The sequence below is a fragment of the Gopherus evgoodei genome, chromosome 6 (assembly GCF_007399415.2).
Source record: "Gopherus evgoodei ecotype Sinaloan lineage chromosome 6, rGopEvg1_v1.p, whole genome shotgun sequence".
In the NCBI taxonomy this organism is placed as follows: Eukaryota; Metazoa; Chordata; order Testudines; family Testudinidae; genus Gopherus; species Gopherus evgoodei.
Window position 1 is genome coordinate 43,270,470 of NC_044327.1, and position 26,187 is coordinate 43,296,656.

General features: G+C 44.5%; 1 protein-coding gene across 5 annotated transcripts in view; it reads right to left on the minus strand.

Annotated features, from left to right (window-relative positions):
- Positions 1-26,187, minus strand: part of LOC115653590 (histone-arginine methyltransferase CARM1-like) — a 136,243-nt gene that overhangs the window by 78,184 nt on the left and 31,872 nt on the right. For 4 of the 5 annotated variants that reach the window (XM_030567046.1, XM_030567048.1, XM_030567049.1 and 1 more), the window contains exon 2: positions 7,845-7,970. The exons of the other annotated variant lie outside the window; for it this stretch is intronic. In XM_030567046.1, coding sequence (XP_030422906.1) covers positions 7,845-7,970 — 126 coding nt within the window. The remainder of the gene's footprint in view (positions 1-7,844; positions 7,971-26,187) is intronic. 5 annotated transcript variants of the gene reach the window in all.

The following is a 26,187-nucleotide window of genomic DNA, read 5'->3' on the forward strand; positions in this document are numbered from 1 at the left end:
TGACAACCATCCATGGAGTGTTTCCCACAACCTAATTTTTAATCATTTCAAAGAGAATATGTTTCGCTACGTCTCAAGATACTGATAAATTACATAAGCAAATTGCATACTGTCACACTCACCTTTTAAAAGCAACACAAACCCTGAAACTACCCTCTGTTCACATGGAGGGAATAAAGCTCTGTACCTTAAAAAACACTGATCAAATTCCAGCCAAAAATTTAAACAAACAAAGTTGACACATAGTGTGTTTTCTGTGCTAAGTACTATAGATTAACCACAGAAAACAATACAGGGCCAGCACAGGGTACCACCAGACTTTGTGAAACATACAAACTATGGTGAGTCATGACATTAGACTGGAGTTGAGCAAAAAATTGGAATTTCTCTCCCATGGGAAATTAGGATTCTTAAATATTTGTTTTCATCACAAATTAGGATGGAAAGTTGACATAGAATTTTCCCAGAATGAAGAGTTCTGAAAAATTTTCATTTAGAAATGGTGAAATGTTTTATTTCAGCATTTTCAATTGAAACTGACCATTTGGATATTTCCAAATGGAAGTGTTTTATTTCAGTTTGCTGAACTGACACTAAATGTTTTGTTTCAAGTCAGTTCAAATTGAACTGCATCTACTGGTGGTGACACTTTGCATCATTGGAGTTGTAGTTCAGGTGTCTGATGCCCACATTCTCTCCTATGGACCAGACAGTCTAGCCAGACTATATCTCCCATGATGCACTGTGTTTTGCCTCTGATCATGTCTCATGCGAGATATAGTCTAGCCAGGGAGCCTGGCCCATAGGAGAGAATAGGGACATCAGGCAACGGTCCTATCACTGCCACAAGGCAATCTGGCACCATCAGGAGATGCAGTTTAATGCTGAACTCAAAATGGAACTGTTTGTTTCAAGCCATCAAAGTGAAATATTTTAATTTAGGTCAAATCAACTCAAATCAAAATATCTGCAGGGGGAGGAGTGGGTTAAGAGAACATAAACTGTGTAGTAGAGGGCTACATTATTTCATTCATCCAGTAGTTCTACATACATAGCCCCATTTCATCAGGCATAATATTACATGACCAGCTACATACAGATGGAGATGGGTGCCTGAACACCTTGCTTCATTATTCATGACACACTGACACTTGAATGACTTGGTAGATACAGCAGTTTGTAGAATAGTTAACCAACTCAATTTCAAAATGATCCCAATATTGTCTAATACCTGTCCTGCTTAACTGATTGAACTAGAATATATATTTAAACAAGAAATTAACCCAACAAACCCTGTACTCTCACTGGAACATGACAATTGAAAATTAAGTGGGAGTGAAACACTCCAGGTGCTTAGACATTTCCCTAAGGCACAAATTTTAAAATTTCAATGCAAAATGGAGAAAAAAATTTACTGAAACACTCTTTGGAAATTCCAAGGGATGTCTTCGCTGAGACTGAGAATAGAGCTACCAGACAACATTAAAGGAGATGGCAAACAAACCATAACATGACTTTTTCAGCCAGATAACCCCCTCTTCTGAGAGAAAAACAGAAAACCATTATGCAGAGGTTTACATGCAGGTGGATCAAACAGTGGTGAAGAGACCTATGGCTGAGCTGAAAAAAAAAAATCAGTTTCCAAGTAACTGTCTGCATGTCATTTACTCAGACACTTTGGCAGAATATTAATAATATTGACTGTAAAACAGAAAATCTGGAAATTTAAAATTATCCAGATCAGAACTAAAAAAAGACATGAAGGAAACAAAAAGCAAAAATATGTTCTAACTCACGCAGCTACATAATAAAAGAAAAAAGCACTGGATTACACAGTTGTCACATTTGATAAACCACATTAAACTTCAAAAAAATAAGTATTACCATGCAAGGAGAAAGAAAACAACATGGATTAATTCCTAGATCAGGGGTTCTCAAAGTTCATTGCACCGTGACTCCCTTTTGACAATAAAAATTACTACATGACCCCAGGAGGGGGGACCGAAGCCTCAGCCCACCTGATTCCCACTGCCCCACGTTGGAGAGCCAAAGCCCGAGCCCCACTCCCCTGGGTGGGGAAGGGGTCAAAGCCAAAGCCCAACGACTTCAGCCTCAGTCAGGGGGCCTACAACCTGAGCCCCACTGCCCAGCAAGTCTAAGCCAGCCCTGGGGATCCCATTAAAATGGGGTCCTGACCCACAGTTTAAGAACCGCTGTCCTAAAGCAATGGTGGGATGTCACATGACACACAAAAGCTGGGAAGATGTGATTGATCTTTCTTCTGCTCCCTTAATTCCCCTCTTTAAAATCATTTTACCAATTGCTGACCTTAAACACAAGCAATGGATATATTCGCACAGATAAACTAAGCAAGAGATTGGAGGAATAAGAGGTTCTGAAAAACAAGCAACATGATATCACACTGAGATAACATGGCAGCAGCAGAATCAGATTAGCCCTTGGGATACCCTTTAGTTCAGGGGTCAGCAACCTTTCAGAAATAGTGTGCTGTGTCTTCATTTATTCACTCTAATTTAAGGTTTCGCATGCCACTAATACATTTTAACGTTTTTAGAAGGTCTCTTTCTATAAGTCTGTAATATATAACTAAACTATTGTTGTACAGAAAGTAAATAAGGTTTTAAAAATGTTTAAGAAGCTTCATTTAAAATTAAATTAAAATGCAGAGTCTCCCAGACTGGTGGCCAGGACCTGAGCAGTGTGAGTGCCACTGAAAATCAGCTTGCGTGCCGTTGGTTGCCTACCCCTGCTTTAGATCTTATTGCCTTGCAAATAGTCAGTGAGATATTCAAAATAGCGTGTAAGTTTTTGGTTGGCAGACTCCCTCACTGGATCAAAGAGTAGAGAGTCCAGGAAGGTCATGACAATGGAAGCTATCACTCAAGGGGGAGGGCAGACTCGAAGTGCCAACAGCAAGAATAACAGACATGAAATACAACAGAAGGCATAAAAATCATTTACTGAGCCATCCAGAGAGAGAACAGAACAGCAGGTCTCAATATCACTTTATGTGGATCATGCACTACAAACACAGCCTGGGAAACAATGAAGAAGCAACACAGGTCACAGTGGTAACTATTTTAATGAACAACTATATTTTGATGTCTAACAAATGCTTGTTCCTCTCATTCTGGAGAGATCCTCCACTGGGTTAAAACTTTAGGGCACTGTGAACCAACAGAGAGGTGAAAGCAGCCAGGGCACTCCAGGACCAGGATCTCTATTTATATCTGCAAAACTAGGGGTGCAGTTGTGCATATATACATTTTCCAATACAGTCACACTTTATTCTTATGCATTAGTAACATTTAAGATTTTTTTCAGTAAATTCTATGAATTTAACCCTGTTCTAAACTGACTGTAATAAAGCAGGTCTAGGTGAAGCAAACCATCTCCTCTTTTTAGAGTCCCATGGAAAAAAGTCAGAACTTTAAAAGGAAACTAGCAAGTGATTACATAGTTATATTGGAGAGAACTTCACATGATACATATTAAGATTCTGAATCAGCAAAACACTTAAGCATGTGCTTAACTTTAAGCATGTGACCAGTCTCATTGAAGCATGTGAGTAGTCAATGAGATTACTCACATGCTTAAAATTAAGCATTTGCTTACATATTTTGTTGAAACAGGGCCTAAGTTGTGCAGCTGAAGTTGAAAAAGCAAAAGTGGGTGAACAAAAATCAGATTATTTTCAGAATCGCAGCTAAAGACCTAGTGCAACCAAAAATTACTCAATATAGAGGTGTGCAAAAATATATGAACAAATTAATCAGCGGACAATCTAGCCATAGGAGAACCTTTCCAGGGAGCAAAGTAGTCTCTATATGCAAATTTCACAACAGCTCAGGGCACCACAATGGAACAAATATGTACAGGTGTTTTGCATGGAACGTAATATGAGTATTTGCATTTTTGACACACCTATGTGCTGTTGCATTCAAGTACGGGAATAATTTTAAAAAGTCACTATCAATTACATTATGTCTGCTTAGGTCCATATCGTATCAACAGATACAATTTATTCATATAGCAAATACATTCTTTTGGCAATCTAATATTTACTGTGTATGTAAAAATTCTGTGCCTGGAGATCAATAACATCAAATACTTAAAATGAAAAACTATAGCTAACCTATTTCCTTTCCCCCCTTTTACTGTACCTACTTGCATGTAGTAGAGAGTATTGTTGCTGTCTTGATTTTTTTTTTTTTTTTTTTTTTTAAGGATTTGAGAATTGAGTTGATTAGGCTGTGTAAACACAACTACTGTTTGCTTGTCTGTTTGATTTCTGGAGTCGCTCCTCAAATAACAATATGCTAGGACTAGGAAGATTGTAAAGGAGGAATCTACATTCCTAAGGCCACCCTGAAAGAGCAATTTATCCTATCATCATCATGTAATTCTGTGCTAAATTAAGCAGGGCATCTGTACTATGGAGCAGACCTACACACCAAACCTACCACAGATGGGCTACAGACTGGTTGGTTAATCTGTTCCAAATAAATGATCTTTGTTTTTGAAAGAAAAGCCTGTAGGTACTAGATACATTAACTTTCATTTTCATGGCCTGCTTGAGCCTATTCAGATGTTGCACATATGTTCAGCAGGAAATGGAGGATACAGTCTATGATTTACTGCTGTCTAAATGCTGGAGGCAGAAAGGCACAGAACAACAGTTCTCTGCCTGGGCACAAGTGGGGCATGAATTTTTCCCCATCTAGAAAAGAAATAGGACTCTGAGAACACACAGCTACTAAAACATACTTTCAAAACTATAAAAATCTCTTGAAATTTAGAAGGATAAAGACTTCACTTCAAGTTTGCAGACAATAGCATTATTTTCTCTCATTTAAAAAAAAAATTATATGCACCAATAAGGCCTATGCCTAGGACACCAGACAAAAAATGGCTGCTGCCCTTTAATCTGTAATTCATAAAATGTCGTTCGCTTTCTCACAACTGGGGCACTGTTCAGTATTATACAGTGTACTATCTTTATACATTTAAAATATTATTTAATTTGTCATTCAGGAATCATGAAAAAAGAAATGCCATTTTTATTGGCAACTTCAAGTTTACTCAGCAGCTGGTACATTATATTTGATATCAACAGGGTATTTTTTTAAACTCAACACCTTTTTTTTTAATATCTCTGGGTAAAGTAACTTGCATGGATTTACATGGACATTTCAATTTATTTTTTTCCCATTTTCAAATATAATGAAGAGAACATTGGACAATGGCTTGTTTCCACCTAGCTACCCGTAATACTGTATTCTCAATTTCTTATAAACTTTTTAGTTAATAGTTCCATAATATGAAGCTGTATTAATAACTATATCAGATCTCTCTAAAGAGTAGGACCAAGCCTCATGAAATCTTTCTTTCCTGGCAAAACTGCACTTGCCCCCTAATGTCCAGGCCATTCCCTGTGGAACAGAGTGAGCTGGGCAGGGGACATTGTTGAGACTTTTGAGTGCTTGCTTGGAGTGACCCTTTCCTGCTGTTTGCAGCAGAGGGAAGTAGAAGAAAAAACAGACTCCTTGTGCCCTGATCTCCTAAACCTAAAATGCTCTGCAGAATTGAGACCTTAATGACTAAATGAGACACTTCGGAGAATACAGAAAACATTAAAAAAAGAAAAACTTGTCAGGCTAAATCCTCAAGACATACATCACAGATTATTTATGGAAAAATCTGTTAAACAGCTCAGAAATTTAGCAAACAGATAACTGAAAGGTCAAAGTGTGGTTTTACACTGGTGTACTGTATAATGTCAAAACACTGGGAAAGGTCAAGAACAGTCAGGATTTTAAAATAAATTATTCAAACCCTGGCACTGAAGATTTATCCAATAATTCATCCACACAGCTATTCTGATTATTTGTCAAGTCCCCATTTATTACTGAATTGTTCTATAAACACTGTTTTGGCATTTTCATTTTTTTAAAAAGGATTATTTCTTCTGAATTGTGACACTATTTTGTGGGAAACAATACCGAGCTATAATTTTACGTTATAACTGTGTTGCTCTAGCAATGTAGGAGGATGCATGAATGATTTTCCCTTATAGATGCAAGTGAGATGATCTAATAATACACCTCTTTTAAAAACTGCCAGGAGGTGGTCGTGGTAGTAACAGTTGTGGTACCTGACCAAAGACCAGGTGATCTAGAAAAAGTAAAATTCTATTTATCATCATCATCATGTTCCTATTACGCCTCTGGCATTTAGGGCAGTAATGAAGCTCCTCTACTCCTGTCTGTTTCTGGCAAGTCTTTCAGTGGTTACCCAGCTGTGCCCCAGGTTTTTCAGCTCGGCTTCCACAGCTCTTTGCCATGTTGTTTTCAGGCAGCCTCATTTTTGCTTGCCTTCAGGAGTCCATCTTTTTGCTACTCTGCTGATGGAAACAGTTTCCATCCAAAGCACATGGCCAATCCAACTCCAACGCCTCCTGGTAACAATGGTGCTCAGATCCTCTGGCTGCACAGACTATCCCCTGGGTCAAAAGATACGGAGAATTTTTCTGAGGCAGGCTGTATGGAATGAAGATGGTTTGGACATGTCATACTTTCTCATTCCCCAGCATTCTGTACTATAAAGTAATGTTGAAAGTACGCAGCTCCGATAAATCTTGAGTTTGGTTTTCGTGTTGTATTTTGATGATTTCCAGACTGTACTTAAGCTCCTGAAGGTGTTCCTGGCTTTACTTATTTTGTTCTGGATGTCCTGGCTTGTTCCACCATCCTGGCTGATGGTGCTGCCCAGTACATGATTGCTTCTACATTGGTGAGAACATAATCCTCTATCCATACTGGTGATGGTGAGGCAATATGAAAGGTCATGATATCTATCTTATTGCGGTTGATTTTCAGTCCAATTTGCTGGCTGAATGTGTTGAGTCAAATTGTTTTTTCTTGTATATGGTGTTGGGTATGTGATAGGAGAGCAAGAATTCTAGTCATGCTATGTCAAAATTACATTTGGTCTGCAATGCACATTCCTCAGAATAAATGAACTAGGCTTTTGAATTGCCCTGCACAGGAACTAAGCAAGCTTTGAAAAGTCAATGTGAGAACATTTCTCTTATTTATGCATATGGCTATTATAATAAAATTATATTAAAGTAAATTTTGCTGCTATTAGACTTCGGACTAATTTGGTCAAGTGGAACTGCAATTATTAAAGTTTTACAAGTTCACTTAAAGGCAGTTGATGAATTCCACTGTCATTCTTTTAAAAAATCATTTTTTTTCAGCATCAGTAGTACACTAATGTACAGAAACAAAATACATACAGACTGCAAGTGTATGTTACAGAACACCAATGAGCGTAGGTGCTTATATTTTGGTAGAAAAGCTAAAAACAGTAAGGAATTGCTGGTTTCAAAAGCATTTGAATTACCAAACTGTTCAACGACATAATTGTACAGATGAAAAGCTTAGCCTTAAGGTAAGGACAGCTTTCAGGACAATTAAAAAACTGCTGGCTCTTACACACAGAGACTTACTTGCATTTATCAAGGATGAAATGTTAAGAGTACCATATTCAACTGTTATCTGTCCTCAAGAATAAGAATGGGTTTCTGGTGGTGTTTTTGAAAATTGATGCCTTGTATGTCAATGGCTCGTTAGAATCTGAGAGTGATATGTCAAGTCACATGGATCATGAACTTCATAACATATTGCAGTGTGTAATAGATAATGTAGAACAGAGGGAAAAGATAGGAGGAGTTTTAGTAAAAATATTCATAGAGCAGCAAAAGGAGAGAAAGACGATTCTCAGAAATGCAAGATGTCCGTGATGCGGCAAGCACTTACCAGAATGTGACTTGAATTGGAGTAAGGCACTGTTGTACCCCAGTGTAATTAGGACAGACTCTTTGCCCACACGACAGTATTCAGTGTCTCTGTTAACCAAGCATTTAAACACACAGACTCCATCAGCTGAAGGGGAAAAAAATACTTTAGAAATTTTTAAAAATGTAAACACATAACACAAACAGAAGTAAAGATATCTACAGTTTAAAACTGTCCTCAGCATGCACTAAAGATAGGCAATTTAAGGGGGAAATTTATTTTCCAGTACAGTGATTCTCAAACTGCCCCGCCACCCCACGATCCACAAAATGGCTGAAAATTCATCCCCCTACCATCCATATGCCACAGGCCTTTGTGAGCTGTGCTGTGTTTGCGGGGGGTTGGGGAGGGCGAGGCAGAAGTAGATGCAGCAGGAGGAAGAAAGGTGAGTTACTCCTTCTCTCCACAGCCCTGGGTTCCCAGAGGGTCTTAGCAACAGTGGAATTTTACTGGTTGCTCAGCTGGCACAGGCAGTCCTGTAAACAAACCACTTTTGGGTCACACCTTTGGTTCAGAACCTGCTGCTCTAACCAGTGGAGTTGCAAAGAAAAATATAGGAATTGAGCTATAGCAACAAAACAGAATGAAGGAACTTCAGCAATTTTTCCTTCTTTTGCATCTTTGGCATTTGGGTGTCACTAAATACAGTTATACTATACCACGCTGTGTGCAAAATGAAATCCACCCACAAACCCTACTTTCTACAACTTTAGTGATAATGAGCCAACTATTTGGCTTAACAAGAATACACTTTTAAGAACTCTTCAGCTCAAGTAAGCACAGACACTACTCTTTGGGGAGGAAGATCCAAAATCAAAGGGTTAGAAAATGGTGAATGATCAGATTCTCTCAGAATCATCTTGCAGCTGTCAGGAGGTGAGTATGTGACACAATTTGCATGTGTGCACGCCTTGTAACAATATTCACCCTGACTTCCAGCAACATGAGAATGGCTGGAAAGCTTCAAATTTATCTGGCATCTACAAAGCAGGGGCTACCAAAGATGAAGCCCTCAAATAGGGTTTTAAACTGCCACTCATCACCATAGTATCTAAGCTCCAGTGTTTTCAGAGACAATACCCTCATAGGAATCCCAGCACTTTCCCTTTTCCCTGATATTTGGGAGTCGGGAGGAGATACCATCTCACTGTTTCCAGACAGTTGCTCCTCTCATTATAATGTAATCCTCTGTGTAATTTTAGTGTAATCCTCTGTCAGTTAAGTGTCTAGTAATTTTTTCAAGACCTACACGTAAGTAAATGGGTTGGTAGAGCTGAATGAGTGAGTGTTGAGGGGGAAGAGAAGAGGAGATTTGGGAGGACAAATGAGAAAAAGCACAGGGGAGAAGGTGGAGCATATAGTGTAAGGAAAGAAAAGGACGTAAGAAAGTGGATTGAGAGAGAAGGGACAGAGGGTACAGACAGACAGTCAAAATAACGTAGGAAAAATATACAATGATCTGGTATAGAACATGAAAGAAAAAAAACTAGAGTGAGGCCAGGATGGGAAAGGGAGCACAAAAAAGCAAGTTACATTTAAAAACAGAAATTCAACAGAAAGTTAATGGTAACATACTGTCCATCAAATACACTATATTTATTCTTTTAAAAAGCAGGAAGTTCCACTAGAGGAAAGGAGAGATACATAACAGCACACATACACCTCACGCCCCCCTCACCCCGCCCGTTCTGACCATTGGGTTTTGTCCTGGGGCTAGGAGGTGTGAGGTACTTTTTTCTGCACTTCAAAGAGATCTGCTGTGGTGAGAAATAAATAAAATATAAAGATAGTGGCCACTCTAATACATATTTTATATGTTATTTTAGGCTTAACTATTCAAAACCTACAAATTTTCAAGCGTGTGTTCCAAACCTGAGCTTGTACAAACCCAGACAAATACCTACACATTTGGGTTTCAACACACACACTTATGTATGCATGTACCTTCCTTCCTGGATCATGCCCATGAACACATCAGGATGGTCCACGAGTAATACAATTGCTTAATACATATAACCTCCTCAAGTAACAAGCCAAAGTGACTATGCAATCAGCTACTTCCCCACAGTTATATAGGACTTCTCCTTTAGTTCTAGTAGTAGAGGCCTGTGCTTTTCACGGTAAATCTCTCCAGGGTTCAATTCCCACTGAAAACGGCAATATCTATACAGCCACAGTCCATTACACAGATCTCACCTTAGGGAAATGAAACATTTTCTTTATCAAAGAACCAGTTCAAATAATCTCTTTGGAACAGTGAGCACACAAGCATTCAAGAGTGAATTTCACTCTTCTGCTACTCTATTATGTTACTGTTTTCTCAGTGTTGCAACTTACTTTCTTCTGTCAATTTATCCAGTGCCCACAATCAGATACCCTGATTGAAAAATTTAGCAGAAGTTTCATGGAAGTGGTAAGGCTGATACACAGTACAAAGTTATATACTTTGTACTGTGTATCAGTACACAACTGATATATGCCATCATGTGCCAGCAATGCCCCTCTGCCATGTACGTTGGCCAAACCGGACAGTCTCTACGCAAAAGAATAAATGGACACAAATCTGACATCAGGAATCATAACATTCAAAAACCAGTGGGAGAACACTTCAGCCTCTCTAACCACTCAGTGACAGACTTGAAGGTGGCAATTTTGCAACAAAAAAACTTAAAAAACAGACTCCAAAGAGAGACTGCTGAACTCGAATTAATATGCAAATTAGATACAATTAACTCAGGCCTAAACAGAGACTGGGAATGGTTGGGTCATTACACTAATTGAATCTATTTCCCTATGTTACGTTCTCCTCATACCTTCTATGGGTCATCTTAATTATCACTTCAAACGTTTCTTTTCTCCTGCTGATGATAACTCATCTCAATTGATTAGACTCTTCCTGTTGGTACGCATACTTCCACCTTTTCATGTTCTCTGTATGTATAAATATCTCCTGTCTGTGTGTTCCATTCTATGCATCCGAAGAAGTGAGCTGTAGCTCACGAAAGCTCATGCTGAAATAAATTTGTTAGTCTCTAAAGTGCCACAAGTACTCTTGTTCTCTTTACACAGTACAAAGTTACAAAGAGGGACTGGAGCTAATATGAAAGACAGATCTATATTGCTAGATTTACTGGGTGGCTTTTTGTATAGACAGACTTCAACTGTAAGAGTACAGATCCAGATTTGGAGACTTACTCCTCCAAAATCCAGGTGTTCTGAGTCAGCCCCTTAGATAGAACTGAGCAACAACATATGACATCAACAAATGAATCTGGATGTGGATCCCAGCTTTCGTAAAATTTAGGGAGGAGCTGGGGAGAGCAGGTTCAATATTGTGATTCAGGCAGATTTCTTCTTGTCAGTTTCCCAGCGTGTAATATTTTCACTGCCAATATGAAATGGTGCTCAGATACAGTACTTTTTAAAGAGCCAGCAGCATATACTACACTTGTAATTTAAAATGTAGAGACTGGGGAGAGATCACTAGTAGAGTAATAACCTGAGCGTAAGCATCACATAATTCTCAGTAACATCAACGAGACCTGAGTCTAGAACAAGTGCAGGACATACAGAAACAGATCCACAGTATCCCTTCCAAGGATTAATTTTGTCATCTTTGGATTTATATCTAAAACCAAAGCTACACAAATCTCATTGGTTTCAATTCACATGGTCTCATATAAATCCTTTTCTTTGGTTTCTTTTTTGGTGAGGATTCATACTCCTTGAGTTTTCCTTTGAGATCTGGTAGACCAGGAGCACTTTTCAAGAAACCTGCTATGCTTGTTTGGGACATGTTCAGGGCACACAAGATGGATGAGGTGAAAAATGTGGCCAAAAAATCAACTTTGGCTGTAATACCTGGAGGCTTAACTTTCTGTTCTACAACCACTTGATGTCTGCCTGAACGAACCATTTAAAGACAGGCTACACAAAATGTGGTCTGAATGGATGTGCTCAGGCATGGCGAAGTTGGCAAAAGGCAGGAATCTTATGAAGCCCGAAATCAATCTGGTTGCCCAGTGGGTCAAGGACGTGTGGGAGTCCATTCCCTCAGAAATGACAGAAAAATCATTTCGGAAATGCTGTATCAGCAATGCGCTCGACAGGTCAGAAGACGATGCCATATTTGATGATGACACAACAAAGGCTGATGATGAGAAGGAATCTGAGTCTGAAGATGACACTGCTGACATCTACGGTGACAATGCAGGTGCAGCTGTGACTGAAGCCGCGTTTAATGAACTGTTTGGTGAATCGGAAACTGATTTGTACTTCGAAGGATTTTAAGACTTTTTAAATAAGTACCTTAGAGCAATATGAGACTTTAAAATCAGTAAACGGATATTTAAAACATTGACGGTAATTTTGAAGGTGACTACATATTTGTTCAGTTATTATAACAGGTTTTTTATAGATTTCATTAAAATAATTCTAGCAAAACTTGAGTGTTTCTTGTGATGCCAACTTTTAAAATATAGCAGGGGTTGGCACACTTTGGCTCCTGGCCTGTCAGGGTAAGCCGCTGGTGGGTCGGGACATTTTGTTTACCTGAAGCATCTGCAGGCATGGAGCCCATCAGCTCCCTGTGGCCATTCCTAGCCAATGGGAGATGCAGGAAGTGGTGCAGGCCGAGGGATGTGCTGGCTGCCACTTCCCGCAGCTCCTGTTGGCTAGGAACGGTGGACCAAAGCCACTCGGAACTGAGGGGCTCCGTGCCTGCGAACACTCCAGGTAAACAAAACATCCAGGCCTGTTAGTGGCTTACCTGATGGGCCGGGAGCCAAAGTTTGCCAACCCCTGAAACACAGGGTCAGCTTATGAAAGGGTTGTACAGTTTTTGCCATTTTTACCTATCCATCTTGGGTGGTCGGCTTATAAACAAATAGGCTAATGAACAAGTATATACCCTAAGTGGTTCAAAGGTTAGTTATGTTCATTAAAAAAAACAAAACAATCCATGACACTTCATCTTATCTAATTTTTAGTTGATTATATAACTGATACTTTGTTGGACTAGTAATCAACTAGTGGTTAAACAGTCATAGTGTATTTTGATAATTTGTCCTCTCATAAAGAATATAGCAGCATTCTCAATTAACTGGAGTTCATGCATGATCATATTAGACAGTAAGGTAAGGACTTCTAATATTCTCTCTCTCTTTTAAGAAACACTACCAAGGATCTCAAAAATTGTAAAACATTAATAAATTAAGCCTCACAATCCACCAATAGAACCAAAATGAATGCTCCCCATAAGCCACTACTTAAGATTCCAGTAGATATTAATAACACCATTTTATACAAAGCGAGAACTCCCTCCCTACCAAACACAGCCACCAGGAACACATTATTTGGAGGAACAATTTGGCTGCCATCAGTCATTTAAAATGACAAGGCTGGGAGCAACGTTTTCTTCATATCAGGTTTGGAGTTAAGTTCTTCAAGATCTAAAACCAAGTATTAGCTAGATGTGATGATACACATGATATAATTACTGGTCTCTCAGAGTCAGAATAAATGATAACAGTCTACCTCTTATATAGCCCTTCATCTGTAGATCTCAAAGCACTTACAAAGGAAGTCAGTAACATTCCCATTTGACTCATGGGGATACCGAGGCAGGAGAGGTGACGTGACTTGCCCAGGGGTCATCCAGCAGAACTGTGGCAGAGCTAGGAATAGGACCCAGGTTTACCGAGTCCCAGATCAATGCTCTACAGAAATTACAGCCCTCCTCATTCTAAAGAAAAATACTTGCGAGAGTATCTTGTTAATGCTACAAAACCAAGCGGTAAATCATCTTCATGCTGAGCAATGACGGGATTATAAGTGAGACTATTATGAATGGCAGTGAACTGAGTTCATTAAGACAGATTAGTGATAAAAAACAAGCACTGAACCCAAGAGATCTATTAATAGTCATCAGTGCCTAATGCAGTCAAGTCAATACTTTGTTCACCGTAAAAGTCTAATGTAATTGATAATTCAAGTTGGATGAAGGCTGAAGGAGCAGAGGCAAGCCTGCTATATAAACTCACAATACCTAATAAGCACCATTTTGATAGTATAGTCAGAACTGAAACTGAACTAGAGCTTCTCAGAAGCTAAGCATTACTGAAGACGGACAGCATCTTTGAAGCAATTAACAAATGTTTGAAACTTTGCTCTGAAGGGAGTTTTGATGTTGGCGGGAAATTAATAAAGTCTTCACAGGTTAAAATTTGTTTCTCTAAAACGTAGCAGTCTTAAGAGTGGATCCCAAGAAGGAATTCATTTTTGAGACGAAGGAATGATAACTCAAGAGTATTGCACAAAAGAGATATTTGGATCTTCAACTGCTCTGGAAGCTATTTTATACAATACTGCCAGCCAGTTCAAAAACATCTGAATCCAGTTTCCCAGAAGATTAATCATTTATTTAGGAAAAGAGATCACAAGAGTGAGAACATAGTAAGACTATTGGAGAAGATTTCAGCACCAAGAAACAGTTTTAGAAACTTAGGAAACAGAATGAATAACTATTTCAGACGATTGATCCTTGCAAGAAAAGCACTGAGTAGTGAGAATCTGGCAGTCTCGTCACCTTCAATCTCTGTTTTAAAATGCAGGCTATTTTATAGAAATGGAAAGTCTTGCATTACACATTTCAGAAGAAGATAAAAGATTAGTACCTCGCATGGCTTCCATATTCATCCACCCACCCACCCATACTTCAAAGCAAACACAGGCCCTACAAATTAAAAGAAAAAAGTGAATTACAGTATGAATGTTTGGCCCACTTTTTTTGATCTGCCACATAATCTGATCTTGCTACACACCTAATTATGATTTATTGCTTTGACTGATACTGCACCATTTGCTTAGTTGGTTTATAAACAAATAAGGAAATGTGCATGATCCATAAGTCCAAAAGTCTCTGCTAATATGCAGTGTTTAACAGTTTTTACGTTCACCAATTAAAAAAATTCCCACTTGGGAGGATGACTAAAATTACTGAGCTTCTATCCGCAGATTCTTTACAACTTTAAAACTTGATTTACATGATTATACTTTTGTTGATAATGTGAGAAGAGAGCTAGCCGCCTAAAGAGAAGATGCCAAGATGTCACATAGTTGTAACATATGAGATGACCATACTGATTAGTGCACACTGAACCAGAGTCCTGCAACTAGGTTGCTAAAAACCAATGGCATTCAGTTTTTATGGCTCATTATCTTAAAGACAGTAACAGGAATGAGAAAGTTTCTTTTGAAAGGAAAGCCAACATATCCGGGAGAGCTAAGAAAGGTGGAATCATAAACATCTTTAGCATCTTTTACAAAATATCTTTGGAAATAATGATACCTAGACTGCAAATGCTGAACAGGGAAGAAAAATGTGAACAATCTAGAGAAGGCAAAGGGGTTGGGGGGATTACAGGTCAGAGAAAGAATAAGGTGACTAAGATAATGAGCATTTATATATATGACCTTTATCTACTGAACAAGACAATACATCTGAAGTTGCCACAGTAATGTAAGAAAAGATTCAAAGCTGTACCCAAGTAGATATCACAGTAATCCACAATCACAGGCACAATAATATGAACTGCTTTCCAACAGTATATCTACTAAATCAGCAAGAAAGAGAACAGAAACAGAAGTTTCAGTCACCTAAAAGAGAATTCTAAGAAGAGGGGACATACGAGTACATATAGCAGGACCGGTCTGGACTCAAGTTATCTTTCTGAAATAAAATGTCTGACATTCCCTCTGCATCCAGAATTTAATATCTTCAAGGACTAGAGCCTGAAATACTGCTTATGATACAACAAAGCATGAATCAGTTGGGGGCCTCAGCACAGTCGAGTTTCATATTGTCATGGATGGGGGGCGGGGAAGGAATCCAGGAAATGGAAAACAGCAGTGGTCTCATCATGCAGGATGGCCAAACTGACTATAGACTGTTATGGCAAAACAAAGACTGGTTCTTTCTATACACACAAACATCATGACTACCTGTTATGTCTCGAAGTGTTAATACATTGAAATCTACAAGGTTATAAAACTTGACCAACTGCAGTATACACACAAATTTTATTAAATATACACCAAGTACTTCTCTTACATTCGTATAGTAGTTGTTAAAGTTATCTTTATTGCTGTATCTGTATGTTCATTGCTGGCAATAATCTGTCACTTTTCTATCAGATCACTGCCTATTGTAGGAAGGAAGGAAAGCAAATAGAATACTTATTTTCTTCTTATACTGGTAACACAGACTGCCCCCAGTGAGATGCTCAAAAAGATTTACAAGGTCTGCAAGATAGAAGAGAAAATATACGTTATGATTTTATAAATGTATGTCAACATTTATGCAGTTGAGATCGTGATAAAAGAGGAGATGGAAAAATGAGGAGCTACTACTGAGCACATGAGTTACAGATCAACATCTATATGCTACTGAGATCTATCAAATAATTCACAAGTCCAAAATGGGTCCTAGAATTATGCTAGCCTGGAATGGTTCTCTGAGGCTAAGCATATCAGAAAGGAACTATGGACAATGCCCACTTTTTGATCTATAGTGTTTTGAAAATTAGAATTATTGGCACCTCTGTAACCTGAAAAAAAATAATCAGGTATAAGATTATTATTCCTAGTGGAGGACCCTTATCATTTCTATCATCTAATGCTTTCTGGGGCCTGGTATACACTACGTGTTTAAACTGATTTTAGCAGCGTTGAACTGATTTAATGCTGTTCCCGTCCACACTACGAGGCCCTTTATATCGATATAAAGGGCTCTTTAAACCAGTTTCTGTACTCCTCCCCGACGAGAGGAGTAACGCTGAAATCGGTATTACCATATCGGATTAGGGTTAGTGTGTCCACAAAACGACGGTATTGGCCTCCGGGTGGTATCCCACAGTGCACCATTGTGACCGCTCTGGACAGCAATCTGAACTCGGATGCACTCGCCAGGTAGACAGGAAAAGCCCCCATAACTTTGAATTCATTTCCTGCTTGCCAGCGTGGAGTTCTGATCAGGATGGGTGGTGATGCGTCCCAAATCCAAAAAGAGCTCCGCACGGACCGTATGGGAGATACTGGATCTGATCGCTGTATGAGGAGACAAATTGTTCTATCACAGCTCCGTTACAGAAGACGAAATGCCAAAGCATTTGAAAAAATCTCCAGACAGAGGCCACAGCAGGGACTCAGCATAGTGCTGCGTGACAAGCGTTACGGAAAGCAAAAAGAATCAAATGGACGCTCATGGAGGGAGGGAGGGGTACTGAGGACTCCAGCTATCCCACAGTCCCCGCAGTCTCCGAAAAGCATTTGCATTATTGGCTGAGCTCCAAATGCCTGTAGGGTCAAACACATTGTCCGGGGTAAGTTCAGGGTATAGATCGTCAATTTAACCCCCTCTCCCCCCAAAAGAAAAGGGAAAAAAAATCATTTCTTGACTTTTTTATATGGTCACCCTATGTCTACTGCATGCTGCTGGTAGATGCAATGCTGTGGCACTGAATCAGCAGCACCCTCTCTCCTCCCCCTCCCCAGTGGAAGACGGTACAATATGACTGGTAGCTGTCTTCGTCATCAGCCCGTGAGTGCTCCCTGGCTGGCCTCAGGTGAGGTCAGCTGGGGGCAACTGGGTAAAAATAGGAATGACTCCCAGTCATTCCCAGTAGATGGTACAGAATGGCTGGTAACCATGTTCATCATAGCAACTGGGGGCTGAGCTCCATCAGCCCCCCCCCCCCTTTCATGTCTAAAGAAAAGATTCTGTACTGTCTGGACTATCATAGCAGTGGGATGCTGGGCTCCTCTCCCCCGCACTGTTTAATGTCCTGCCTGGACTATCAGAGCAGCTGGAGGCTGCATCCCCCTCATTTTATCTCACTAACAAGTCCGTGTTTCTTATTCCTGCATTCTTTATTACTTCATCACACAAATGGGGGGTGGGGGCACTGCAACGGTAGCCCAGGATGGTTGGGGGATGAGGGAAGCAACTGGTGGGGTTGTTGCAGGGGCAGCGCATCATTTCTGTGGGATCTGACACGGAGCGGCTGTGCTGTCTCGTACACTGGTTCTCTAGCACACTTGCCCCATATTCTAGGCAGGACTGACTATTTTTAGATACAACATCAAGGAGGGAATGACCCGGAGTCATTCCATTTTTGTCTTTGCACCCCCAGCCGACCTGAGCCAGGAGCACCCATGACAGCAGCAGACAGTACAGAAAAGACGGTTACTTACCTTTGTAACTGTTGTTCTTCAAGATGTGTTGCTCATATCCATTCCAATTAGGTGTGTACGCGCCGTGTGCACGTTCGTCGGAGAAACTTTTACCCTAGCAACACAGACGGGTCGGCTGGGCGCCCCATTGGAGTGGCGCCGCCATGGCGCCCCATATATATCCCAGCCGACCCGGCCATCCTTCAGTTCCTTCTTGCCGGCAACTCCGACAGTGGAGAAGGAGGGTGGGTTTGGAATGGATATGAGCAACACATCTTGAAGAACAACAGTTACAAAGGTAAGTAACCGTCTTTTCTTCTTCGAGTGATTGCTCATATGCATTCCAGTTAGGTGATTGCCAAGCCTTACCTAGGCGGTGGGGTCGGAGCGCGATGTGGCGGTATTTAAAACTGCTACGCCGAAGGCCGCATCCTCTCTTGATTGTCTGACCAGCGCATAGTGCGCGGCGAATGTGTGGACCGACGACCAGGTCGCTGCACGGCATATCTCCTGCATAGGCACGTGCGCAAGGAAGGCCGTCGACGTCGCCTGAGCCCTCGTGGAATGTGCCGTGAGGTGGCCAGAGGGGACACGAGCTAAGTTGTAGCATGCGCGAATGCATGCAGTTACCCAGGAGGAAATCCTCTGCGAGGATATAGGCTGCCCTCTCATTCGTTCTGCGATCGCCACAAACAGCTGAGGGGACTTCCGAAATGGCTTTGTTCTCTCGATGTAGAAAGATAGAGCTCTCCGTACATCTAAGGAGTGTAGCTGTTGCTCCCGCTGAGAAGCGTGTGGTCTCGGGAAGAAGACAGGGAGGAAGATGTCCTGGTTGGTGTGGAAGGTGGAAACCAACTTAGGGAGGAACGCCGGGTGGGGCCGCAGGTGTACCTTGTCTTTATGGAAAACGGTGTAGGGCGGGTCCACTGTGAGAGCTCTCAGCTCGGAGACCTGCCTGGCCGATGTAATGGCCACCAGGAATGCCGTCTTCCATGACAGGTACGTGAGCGAGCAAGTTGCCAGTGGCTCAAATGGTGGGAGCGTGAGTCTGTTCAGGACCAAGTTAAGTTCCCAGGTAGGGGCAGGGCGGCGTACTGTGGGGTATAGACGTTCCAGGCCTTTAAGAAATCTGGAGACTAAGGGATGGGAGAATACGGAGCGACCCCCTTCCCCTGGCCGGAAGGCGGATATGGCCGCTAAGTGTACCTTTAAGGAGGCAGTTGCCAGGCCCTTCTGCTTAAGGTACCAGAGGTAGTCCAGGACCGTGGACATCGGAGTCTGTGTAGGGGTCACCCCTTGAGAAGCGCACCAGCAAGAGAAACACTTCCACTTGGCCCTGTATGTTGAGCGAGTGGAGGGCTTCCTGCTGTTAAGGAGTATATGCTGGACCGGTGCGGAGCAACTGAGCTCCACTGTGCTCAGCCATGCAGGAGCCACGCCATGAGGTGTAGCGCTCGTAGGTCCGAGTGACGAAGCGCGCCGTGATCCTGGGTAATCAGGTCTGGGTGGAGAGGAAGGGGAATTGGGTGGTCCACAGATAGGTTCAGCAAGGTGGTGAACCAGTGCTGTCTGGGCCACGCAGGTGCGATCAAGATCAGATGCGCTTTGTCCCTGCGCAGCTTCAGCAGGACCTTGTGCACCAGAGGGAACAGAGGGAAGGCATACAGGAGGTGGTGGGTCCACGGCAGGAGAAATGCATCCGAGATCGACCCCGGAGAGAGACCTTAGAAAGAGCAAAACTCCTGGCACTTCCTGTTGGACCTGGTTGCGAAGAGGTGTATGCGGGGAAATCCCCACCTCTGGATGATGGAATGGATGATATCCGGTCTGATCGACCATTCGTGGCAGAGGAAGGATCTGCTGAGGCTGTCCGCCAGTGTGTTCTCGACCCCTGGGAGGAAGGATGCCACCAGGTCTATCGACCGGGCTATACAGAAGTCCCAGAGTTGAATGGCCTCCTGACATAGGGGAGACGAACGGGTCCCCCCCGCTTGTTGATATAATACATGGCCGTTGTGTTGTCCGTGAGTATGGAAACACAGCGGCCTTGTAGGTGTCTTTGAAACGCCTGGCAGGTGAGGCGGATTTCCCTTAGCTCCCGGACATTTATGTGGAGTGACAGCTCCTGGGGCGACCAGAGGCCCTGGGTGCGCAAGTCCCCTAAGTGGGCTCCCCACCCCAGGGATGACGCATCGGTTGCTAGAGTTACCAATGGTTGCTTTGAATGGAACGGCATGCCCGCACATACTAGAGATGGGGTCAGCCACCAGTCGAGGGAGCGGAGAGGGTCGGGGGGGATTGTCACTAATACATCTGGTTGGTCCCTGCTCGGTCGGAATACTGAGTGAAGCCACGTTTGGAGGAGCCTCATTCTGAGTTTGCCATGCTTTGTCACGTAAGTGCAAGCAGCCATATGGCCGAGCAGTGTGAGGCAGGTTCGAGCCGAGGTGAGTGGGGAGGCTTGCAAGCTCCGGATAATCACCCCGATCGCCTGGAAGCGAGGTTGAGGTAAGAAGGCCCTGGCTTGAACTGAGTCCAGGGTCGCGCCTATGAAGTCCAACCTCTGTGTGGGTATCAGGCTGGACTTCTCGGCATTGATAAGCAGGCCCAGCTGTGAAAAGAGGTCCGTAACGGCCTCGACATCCCGTCGCACCTGAGACTGGGAGGACCCTTTCAGGAGCCAGTCGTCGAGGTACGGGAAGACGTGGATTTTTCGCCGACGGAGGTGGGCAGCCACGACAGCCATGCACTTGGTGAACACCCTCGGTGCTGTCGAGAGGCCGAAGGGCAGAACTGCGAACTGGAAGTGCTGGTGTCTGACCGTGAAGCGGAGGTACTTCCTGTGTGGCGGAAAGATGGCGATATGGAAGTACGCGTCCTTCATGTCGAGGGCGGTGTACCAGTCTCCAGGATCCAGGGATGGGATAATGGTTCCCAGGGAGATCATGCGGAACTTCAACTTGAGCATCCATTTGTTGAGGCCCCTTAGGTCTAGGATGGGCCTGAGACCTCCCTTGGATTTGGGAATCAGAAAATATCGGGAGTAGAATCCCTTGCCTCTCTCGGCTAGAGGTACTTCCTCTATAGCCCCCGCCGCCAGGAGGGAATGAACCTCCTGCAGGAGGGTTTGCTCGTGAGAGGGGTCCCTGAAGAGGGCCCGGGAAGGGGGAGAGGAAGCAAATTGCAGATGGTAACCCTGCTTCACTGTGCGTAGCACCCAATGGTCTGACGTTAATCGGGACCACGCCGGGAGGAAGTGGGAAAGGCGGTTGGAAAAGGTAGGGGAAGGATCCTGTGTTGAGACTGGTAAGTCGTCCCCGGGCGCACCTTCAAAAGCCGGACTTGGGGCCTAGCTGCGGTTTGGAAGGCCCTTGGTTCTGGCCTCCCTGGGAGTTGGGTTGGCGTTTGCGACCCCCCCGGCCACGCCGTCTATTGAGGTCCTGCCTCTGACCGGGTGGGAAGTATGGGCGCCGTGCTTGGGGCCTGAAGGGTCTACGCTGGGTGGAAGGGGTATGCATTCCCAGCAAGCGAACGATGACTCGGTTGTCCTTTAAATTTTGTAATTTGGAGTCCGTCTTCTCCGAGAACAACCCTTTCCCGTCAAAGGGTAGGTCCTGGATTGTATACTGCAGTTCCGGGGGTAGTGTGGAGGCTTGAAGCCATGAGATGCGCCTCATGGTTATCCCGGACGCCAGGGTTCTGGCTGCCGAGTCAGCTGCGTCGAGGGAGACCTGGAGGGAGGTCCTGGCCACCTTTTTACCCTCCTCCAGGAACGCGTTAAATTCTCGATGTGAGTCCTGGGGAAGCAGTTCGGCGAACTTTCCCACCTCCGTCCAGATGTTGTGGTTATAGTGTCCCAGTAGGGCCTGCTGGTTGGCCACCCGGAGTTGCAAAGCCCCCGCCGAGTATACCTTGCGACCCATGAGGTCCATCCGTTTTGCCTCCTTGGACTTGGGGGCCGGTGCCTGCTGGCCATGCCGTTCCCTGTCATTAACCGACTGGGCCACTAGGGAGGAGGGAGGAGGGTGAACATATAGGTACTCGTACCCCCGAGAGGGTACCATGTACTTCCTCTCCACCCCTTTAGCTGTCGGCGGGATGGAGGCTGGCGATTGCCATAGGTTCTCGGCAGTGGACTGAATGGTCCTTATGAACGGGAGGGCTACCCGGGTAGGAGCATCGGCCGAGAGGATGCTCACTACCGGGTCCTCCACCTCTGCGACCTCCTCGACCGGGAGGTTGATATTAAGAGCCACTCGACGGAGGAGGTCCTGGTGGGCCTTGAGGTCTGTCGGTGGAGGCCCCGATGCCGACGACCCGGCCACTGCCTCATCTGGTGAGGAAGAGGAGGAGGATACCCCGGGGATAAGGGTCTCCTGTACAGCCTCTTGCTCTTGACCCAGTACCTGCTCCTGTTGTCCCGGGAAGTGCGTGGATGACTGTCTGTCCGACTCAACCACCGGGGGGGCGGGAAACAGTGGCCTCTGGTACCCGATGCTCTGAGGCGGTGGGACGTATCTGAGGCACGGGGGCGCCCTGGGCCTGATGGTAAGCCCAGGGTGTCCAAAAACCCCACTGTTGGGCACCCGAGTCCTGTGGTCGGGGGTCTTGGAACACCCCCAGCGGTGCCTCAGGGTCCTGGTCCCCATAGTAACTGCCCGCCTGGGAGGATGCCGACGTGCCCCTTGATGGCCACGGTGGTGCTGCAAAAGTCGGTGCTGCGGTACCAACCCATCTCACACCTCTGGACAACGGCGACCGGTGCTGGCATCGGTGCTGGGATCGAGACTGGGACCTGCGACTGGCTCGGTGCCGGGAGGTCGACCGGGATCGCGAGCGCCGTTGCCTAGATCTGCTCCTGGATGTGCGGCGCCCACCTCAGTGCCGAGAGCTGGAGCGGTGTCGGGAGTACCGAGTTGACCCTCGGGAAGCAGACCGGCGCTGGGAACCCGATGAGCGGTACCGGGGTGATCGGTGCCGGGAGCTCGACCGGTGCCGGGAGTCTGAGCGGTACCGGGTTGATCGGTGCCGGGAGCTCGACCAGTGCCGGGAGTCTGAGCGGTGCCAAGGCGATCGGTGCCGGGATCATGATCGATGCCTTGAGCCTGAGTGGCACCTTGATGTGGAGCGTCCACGGGACCGTGATCTGGAGCGGTGCCGGCCTGTTACACTGACCGAAGCTGGTCTGGTCAGGGTCGGTTTGCCCACAGAGCAGAGAACTCACACCGGCGGTGCTGGGGATAAGGGCATCGGTGCCTCGGTGATCGCAATTAGCTCCCTCGCCGCTGCGATGTTTCCGGTGTAGAGGGAAAGGCGAGCTCCACCACGGTGTGTACCGGGGAGCTGCCAGGTGCCGGACTCGACGGCCCGCACGGGGTCGGAGTCAACGGTACCGGCTTCGGCAAGCCGCAGCAGGTATCAGTGCCGGGCGATCCACCTTCTGCGCAGGGTCTGACTGCGGGATGGCTGAAGGCGAGATGATCTGTGCCTTTGCAGCCTTTGGCCTCGAGGAGAGGGAGCGGCTCTGGGCCGGTTTCGGTGCCGGCTTCTTGGTGATGGCACTCGTTGTGGCGGTGCTCTTGCTCACCGGCTGACTTGCGCTCGGTGCCGAGGGCAAGGGTGTCAGGGCCGCTTCCATGAGGAGCTGTCACAGTCTAATGTCGCGCTCCTTCTTGGTCCTCGGCTTGAAGGACTTACAGATCGCGCACTTGGCTGATAAGTGCGACTCCCCTAGGCACTTCAAGCATGAGTCGTGGGGGTCTCCCACGGGCATGGGCTTGTGACAAGCCGAGCACTGCTTGAAGCCCGATGAGCCGGGCATGGGCTCCGGCTCCCGGTGCGGGGGAAGGGGAGGGTACCCCGATCTCCTCGCTACCACTACTAACTAAACTAACACTATATAACTTACTAACTAAGAACTATATATCTATATATGTACAATAACGACTATAACTACTATATACAGCGGTAGCAAAACGAGCTGCTAGGGAGTGTGGAGGTCAGCGAAGCCGCGCTCCACAGTTCCAACGACCGACACGGGCGGTAAGAAGGAACTGAAGGGTGGCCGGGTCGGCTGGGATATATATGGGGCGCCATGGCAGCGCCACTCCAGGGGGCGCCCAGCCGACCCGTCTGGGTTGCTAGGGTAAAAGTTTCTCCGACGAACGTGCACGCGGCGCGTACACACCTAACTGGAATGCATATGAGCAATCACTCGAAGAAGAACGACTGATAACTGTCATCTCATCGCCAATTTACAATGGCATGGCAGACGGTACAGAACAACTGATAACCGTCTCTGCTATCTTGCAAAGGCAAATGAATGCTGCTGTGTAGCGCTGCAGTACCGCCTCTGTCAGCGGCATCCAGTACACATACGGTGACAGTGACAAAAGGCAAAACGGGCTCCATGGTTGCCATGCTATGGCGTCTGCCAGGGCAATCCAGAGAAAAAGGGTGCGAAATGATTGTCTGCCATTGCTTTCACGGAGGAAGGAATGAGTGACGACATTTACCCAGAATCACCCGCGACACTATTTTTGCACCATCATGCATTGGGATCTCAACCCAGAATTCCAATGGGCGGGGGAGACTGTGGGAACTATGGGATAGCTACAGGATAGCTACCCATAGTGCAACGCTCCAGAAATCGACACTAGCCTTGGTACATGGACGCACACCACCGAATTAATGTGCTTAGTGTGGCCGCATGCACTCGACTTTATACAATCTGTTTTACAAAACCAGTTTATGTAATATCGGAATAATCCCGTAGTGTAGACGTACCCTAGGAGTGCTGGGACAGGAGGAGGAAGAGGAGGTACAGTGGCAAATATAGTGTGTGGAGTAAGGAAAGAGAGAAGTAAATATATACATTTAGCGCAAAAACTTCCTCTTGAATGTTATCTACACTTTCCCCCCACCCCAAAATATATAGTTTTAGTTTGCAATGCAAATGAAGGTCTTGGGTATTAAGATATTGAACAGAAAATTGCACAGTTAAGGGAATCATACAAACATTTGACACACTGTCAGCTTCAAAATAGGTGACTGCTGTTATTTGTATTGGGGTAGCACCTAGGAACCTCCCCATTACGGCCACTTGTGCTAGCACAGGGGTTCTCAAACTGGGGGTCAGGACCCCTCAGGGGGTTGCAAGGCTATTACATGGGGGGTAACGAGCTGTCAGCCTCCACCCCAAAACCCGCTTTGCTTCCATCATTTATGATGGTGTTAAATATATAAAAATATATTTTTAATTTTTAAGGGGTGGGTTGCACTCAGAGGCTTGCTGTGTGAAAGGGGTCACCAGTACAAAAGTCTGAGAACCCCTGTGCTAGCACTATACACACAAATAGTACAAATGACAATCCCAGTTCCACAGAGCTTGCAATCTAGGTGTCAGACAGCATGTGACAGCTGGACAAAGAGACAGTTGGTGGGGTAAATAAGGTAATGACGTGAACAGTTTAGCAGAAAAATGGAAGCCACAGCTTGCCTCTTGCCTGAGCAAACTTTTTAAAGTGTTTATGGTACTATTCAAACAATACTGCCTGACTAGTTACAGGAAATTGTACTGTCAGTTTCACTAACTGCTGTCTAACAAAAGGATAAAAAATATATTTCTAATGTTAGGTCTTCTGTCTACACTACAACTTTTAATCTAGTTTGTAATCAGTGAATGACATATTGCCTCTAAATGGTTTGTGTCCCCACACAACATAATGAATACACAGTAGATGTATGGCATCCTGGCCAGAAAGCTAAACTGGCTCTTGATTCTCCTCCTGTAACCAGTTCTGAACACTGTTTTATTTCCCGTGTAAATTGATCCCTCACACTATCCCTGGGCAGCCAGTATGGCCATCCCTTCTTCTTTACAGCTCTCTGGACAGCAACTAGGACATCCCAGAGCACCTTCTCTGGTATGCTGATGGAGCTGCTGCACACATACCCTCAGGGCACTCCACCCCTCTCGAGGTATCATTGATAGCACTCGCTGAAAAATAAAAACCTATTTTCATTAAAAACTGTCAAGTTATTTTCATTGCAAAGGGCTGGTCTTCTCTTGAAA